Here is a 5,396-nt window from a genome sequence, read left to right on the forward strand (position 1 = left end):
GGGGCGGGGGTGGTGGGCGGCGGGGGCAGCGTAGTCCTGTTGGGCCTGCTCTCGGCGATGGCCTCGAACACTTGGTACTGGTTGGCCTTGACGCGAGGGCCTTCGTCCTCCTCGTGGTCGTGGTCGGCCAGCCCGATGTGCGCCTTGATGTCGGGGTATATGTGCTTGAGCGGGTTGAGATCATCGTAGCCGTCGGTCGGCGCCAGGTGCACGTTCTCAACGCGGTACTCGTCTGTGTACCCAAGCACGTCGTAGTACTCCTTCATGTCGTCGTCCTGCTGTCGGTTCTTGGTCTTGGTGCGCGGCTTGCTGGACGTGACGGAGTTGCTCGACACCGTCCTGGGTCTCTGGGCCTCTTGACGGAGCCTCTGCAGCGGAGTGGGGCCGTAGGTTGAGAAGCTCGATGACTCTACGGCCATGCCGGGCGGCCTGGTGACGGCGGCCGACGGGGCGACGCGCTCGGCGAAGCGCTCGCGGGGTGCAGAGGAGGAGGCCGCGGACGCTCTGGGCCGTGGGAGAAACATGTTGTTAGGGGAGGCCTGCTGGAAGCTGAACTCGCCCAGGTACGGCCCGCGCCGCGGGTAGGCGCTGTAGGCAGTGGTGTGCGAGAACGGCTGCGAGTACTGAGGCGTGGTACTGCGCACGCTGCGCTCTGTAGACCTAGGGTACTTCGGCGCTGAGCGCTTGTCCTCCTCTGACACCATGTCCTCGTACTCGTGGGCGGCGGGACCAGGGCCGGGCGCGCTCTCCGCCGGCCGCAGCTTACTCGCTTCGTACCGGTGGTTCTTCGCCAGGGACGTCCTCTCCGCCGATGGCTCCTTGGTCGGCTTGTGCCGAGAGCTCTTCACCGTGTTATTCTCGAGGACCGACTTCCTTGTCGGCTTGTGGTTTGCGTTCTCTTCCTCTTCCTCCTCGTCTTCATCGTCGTCGTCCCCCTCGTCCTCCTCTTCGCCGTCCTGGTGCGGGCGAGGCGGCCGTACTGGTGCGGCGGTAGTTGTCGTCGACATCGCTGTTACCGTCGATCTGCTTGTGGTGGCGGCGATCGTGTCCACGTACCTTTCGAAGTTGAAGTTGGGGTCGGCGAAGGGGTTGTTGACGAAACCCTTAGGGGTTGTCTTGGCGGTGCTCGCACCCTGCTTCTCGTAGCGCATGTCCCGGTGCGCTTCGGAGCCGAAGGGTGACTTGCTTGCGCGATACTTGTCGTAGTACACCCCTGACTCCTTGCCCTTGGTGCCAGGGGCATGCTTTCGCCCGTCCGCGTCCCACGAGAAGGGCACGGAGGTGTACCCGGTGCGCGGGTACTGTGCCGGCGCCGAGGGCTTCCGGTCATCGGGGTCGTCGCCGAAGAACGCCTCATCGGCGTCCCTGGGGCGCTGTGCGGGGGCGGGTGCGGCGCCCGCCTTGTCAGCGCTGCTAGCTAGCCCCTGCACCTTGTCGTCAACGCCCTTGTCCATCTCTTTGATGAACTTGTCGTAGTCGAAGTCAAGGCTCCCGAAGGTGCCGTCTTCGTTGTCGAACTCCTTGCCAAAGTCGTCAGAGAAGAAGCTCTCTGGCGGCCTGTACTCGCCCTGCTTGGCCTCGTCGTCATCGTCGTCGTCCAGCCCCAACGCCCCCGGCTGCGCGGGCGTGAAGCCTTTCTCTGGTGGGCTCGGGGGCGCTGGCGGCCTGGTGGGCCGAGGGGGGCCCGCCGTCACGGGCTGCGACTGACTTTGCGCGGGCGCCTTCTTGTGCTTCATCGGTTTCCCGTCCAAGTCTGGGTCGAAGAAATCATCATGATCATCGTCTTCTTGGTGGTTCTGGTGCTGCTCCTCATCACCATCGTCATCCTCGTCGTGGTGGTGCGCGCTAGGCCGCGTGAGCGTCGCCTCGGGCGCACCCGTGACGGTCTCCTCCTCCTCGTGATGGTGATCGGGTGAGGGGTCGGTGGTGAGCTTAAAGTCAGAGATCATGATGTGCGACTCATGCTCGTCTTTCTTGTTCTTGTTTGGTCGCCTGCTAAGCTTGTCACTATCAGGTCCGAACTCTTCATCGTCGGGCTCGTTAAAGCCAGCGTCGTCGTCATCCTGGTCCCCGGATGGAACCGTATTCCTGGTGGACTCCTTGGTGGTTAGCTTGTTTTTCTTCCCATCGTCTTCGTCCTCGTCGTCGTCTTCGTCACCGTCGTCGTCCTCATCCTCGTCGTGGTCGCTTGTCCCGGTACTGACCACGGGCGAGGCGGTGGCCCGCTCGTCCACCCACGGAATCGGCGGCAGCGGCGTCTTGCCGTTGACGGTGGCCCCGGGAGCGGCGGGGTCCCGGTAGTTTCCGTGCAGCCGTTCGCCGCGCTCGTTGATGTAGGACTGGCTGGTCTCCGCTTCCAACTTGGCCGTGGACACTTCGTGCACGTGCGACGACGGCGAAGTGATCTGCGTGCCGGTGGCCGGGCGCGAGGTCTGGCTCTCGAGACGCTGGAAGTGCAGGTGGGCGGGGTTGGCGGTCGAGGTGAGCGACACGGCGACGGGTGGCGCACGCGGGGCCGCGGCAGGGTTCGGGATGGGGACGAAGCCGCCGGCGCCGTCACCGTCAGCAGGGAGGGTGCGGTACGGTACCGACATGGGGTGTACGTCCGGTTTGCCGTCAGCAGGCCGTAGTGGAGGTGGCCGAAGATCCTCGTTGATGGGGTGTGAGAAGGCCGAGGCCTTGGCGTGCGGGCGCGAGGGGCCGAAGCCCGGCGACGGACGTGGACTCAGGAAGGCGCTGAGATTGAGGGCGGCTGGACCGGCCGCCAGGTGTGCGGGGGGCGGCGCGGTGGAGGCGGCGCTCGGGTCGAACAGCAGCCTGTAGTGGGGCGGCGTGTCGTCGGGGGGCGGCGGGGCGGCAAGGGGGTGCGGGTACACGTGTCGTCTAGTCGCATGTCTGGGGGCGGCGGGAGGGAAGGGGAGGGAAAGAAACAAACCCAGGCAGGCATTAGTCACGGCAGGACAATCACACTCGAGCCCGTTAAGACTTTAGCAGGATTAATGAAAAGTTATGACGTAGCAAAAGTAGATTATTTGAAAGATATCGAATGCAAAAAATTAACAAATGTATTTGACATCGATAGGCAAGCCGCAGAGATTGCAAACGCTGTTGTTAAAATGTTAGTTATAAGCAGTTTACAGTTTAGAGTGTATAAACACAACTAGCTACTAGAAATTGAAAAATTGGGAGGGAAAAAACTACTGGTTACTGGTTACGGCTAAAGTGTTTAGGTAGGTGCATGTGATGCGGGCTGAAGGCCTGAGCGCAAAGTGAAGGGCGACGTGCAGCAGGCAAAAGCGAGATCGGAGGAGGGCAGCAGAGACAGAGCAGCCCCAGGTCAAGGGGACAGTCCCGGCCACCAAAGCGCGCGAGGCGGTGCGGCGGGCCGGGCGGGGAGGGGCGTGCAGGTTAACATGTTGTAGGTACAGGTCAACATGTTGAGGGTGCAGGTCAACATGTTGTAGGTACAGGTCAACATGTTGCAGGTGCAGGTCAACATGTTTTGGTCGAAAGGGTCGTTACCTGCGGACCTGCCGCTTCTTCCGCCGCTTGTACGTCAACAGGTTGTGGTGGTCAGGCGGTCCGAGCGTCAGGTCTAGGGCGTCACCGCTGGGACACACACATTGTTAATTCATGCCTTCTTTTCTACGTTGCCCTTTCAAACGAAACAAGTCAATTACGACTCTTTTCTCTTTCAGAATCTTTTGCTAGTTTTTCAAATCACCAAAAGTACCTTCTCTCACTGATATCGCGTCAACTGAACGGTAGCTTCTTTTTCGGTTACTGTGATAGTTTTAAGATTTCCGAATATTATTAAAGTATCTTAGCACTACCATACCATAGAACTCGGTAGAACAGTAATGCCGGAGCCAGATACAAAGGCTAGGAAATGTAACCTATGGCACAGAATGAAAAAAAAACACTACCGACGAATAAAAAACTTATATTGTTTCGCCATAAAACTGTTACTACTTGTATCAACACTACAGCAAGATTCAGCCCGGCATATGTGTTCGGTTTATCACCAGCGCTATCTTACTAACTGCATTACTTCAATAAACCAAGCAACGGCTTTCGTTTCGAAGTGTCCCATCTAGAAATTTGCTCGCAAAACGTCACCGGAAATATCAAAAGTGTTTCTGCACGTCTTTTTAGGAGAGGAGCCGGTATTGCTCCCAACTTTGCTCCTCGCAGTGACACACGCTAGGTGTTGCGGCCGGAGGTCACCCCGCCCGGTACCTGTACCTGTACGGCGGCGGCTGCTGGGTGGCGTAGGAGACGACGGACGCCTTGTCGCGGCTGTTGCTGGGCGCCTGTGGGGCAGAGAGACGTGTGAGTTGGGCTGCCCACCGGTCCGGGGCCGCGCTCGCTGCGCCCGCCGCAAGGCTCACCCCACCCTGGCGTGCTACCTGGATGGTGTTGGGCTGGTGCCGCAGCCCGTCGCGGTCGCGCGCCACCTGTCCTAGGCTGGAGGGCTGCCCGCGGTACACGCGCTGCTGGCGGTCGCTCTCCACCTCCTCGGCCGGGCCCAGGTCCTCGGCGTACAACTGCTGCTGTAAGAGACGAAAAACTCTTTCAGTGCAACTCCTCAAGTCCTCGCCACGGGCTCACCCGCCTCGACCCGTTGCATGGTGACATACCTTGGCAAGCTCCTCCTGCTCGATACGCTGGCGCCTCTCTTGTTGTTGTTGCTCGCGAGAGAGCGCCGGCTGCGGCCTAGGGTCAGCGGGACAAGTGTTACTACGGCAACATTTACTACATACGCAAGTTCGCGCAAGTTTTAGAATGTCGCGTTCATGTTGGTTTGTGATGGCGTTCACACAGCAACAAGTGTGCAACATTCACACACTTGGATTTCCACTGGAGAATTACCATATAACACATATACCATGATACCATATAACATGGACTATTATTACATAACTACTGGGTGGTCCACACTCCACAGACCCCTTCCTTTATTTACTTATACTTTACCGAATTCATTGCGGGCCGGTTTGCATACTCGCACGGTGCCATACGGCGCTATGGTGAACGCCAGTAGGCAAGCCGGCACGCACGCATGCATGCGCTACAGTAGAAGCAAACATACAGGAAGGAGGGGTCTGTGGACCAACCTGTCTTATACAGTTGATTAATATCTGCTTTTAAGAAGACACTCAGGCGAGTAACTTGCTGGCAAAAGAGCGCGCATACACACGCTCGCGCGCACACGCACGCATGCTAGCTGTGTTGCGGCAGCAGGCAGGTGCGTTGCAATGTCAAGTTAGCGGAATAACGTTTCCTTTCACGAGCTGAGCTGGCCGAGCCGAGCCGGGGAAACAATAGAACTCCCACCTCGTCTGGCTGCACCCAGAGGCTGCGCCCGGCTGCCGTGGAGCCACCCCTCTACCCCC

The 5,396-nt window shown here is 59.3% G+C and overlaps 1 protein-coding gene across 1 annotated transcript in view; it reads right to left on the reverse strand.

The window, feature by feature from the left end:
* The window catches only part of LOC113215658 (uncharacterized), a 98,889-nt gene that overhangs the window by 139 nt on the left and 93,354 nt on the right, over positions 1 to 5,396 (reverse strand). Inside the window, exons 5-9 of the mRNA XM_052269527.1 lie at positions 4,641 to 4,716; positions 4,410 to 4,553; positions 4,246 to 4,313; positions 3,523 to 3,609; positions 6 to 2,895 (exon numbers count right to left, since the gene is read on the reverse strand). Of these exons, the coding sequence (XP_052125487.1) occupies positions 6 to 2,895; positions 3,523 to 3,609; positions 4,246 to 4,313; positions 4,410 to 4,553; positions 4,641 to 4,716 (3,265 nt within the window). The remainder of the gene's footprint in view (positions 1 to 5; positions 2,896 to 3,522; positions 3,610 to 4,245; positions 4,314 to 4,409; positions 4,554 to 4,640; positions 4,717 to 5,396) is intronic.

The sequence above is a fragment of the Frankliniella occidentalis genome, unplaced genomic scaffold, assembly GCF_000697945.3.
Source record: "Frankliniella occidentalis isolate FOCC.00 unplaced genomic scaffold, Focc_3.1 Scaffold94, whole genome shotgun sequence".
In the NCBI taxonomy this organism is placed as follows: domain Eukaryota; kingdom Metazoa; phylum Arthropoda; class Insecta; order Thysanoptera; family Thripidae; genus Frankliniella; species Frankliniella occidentalis.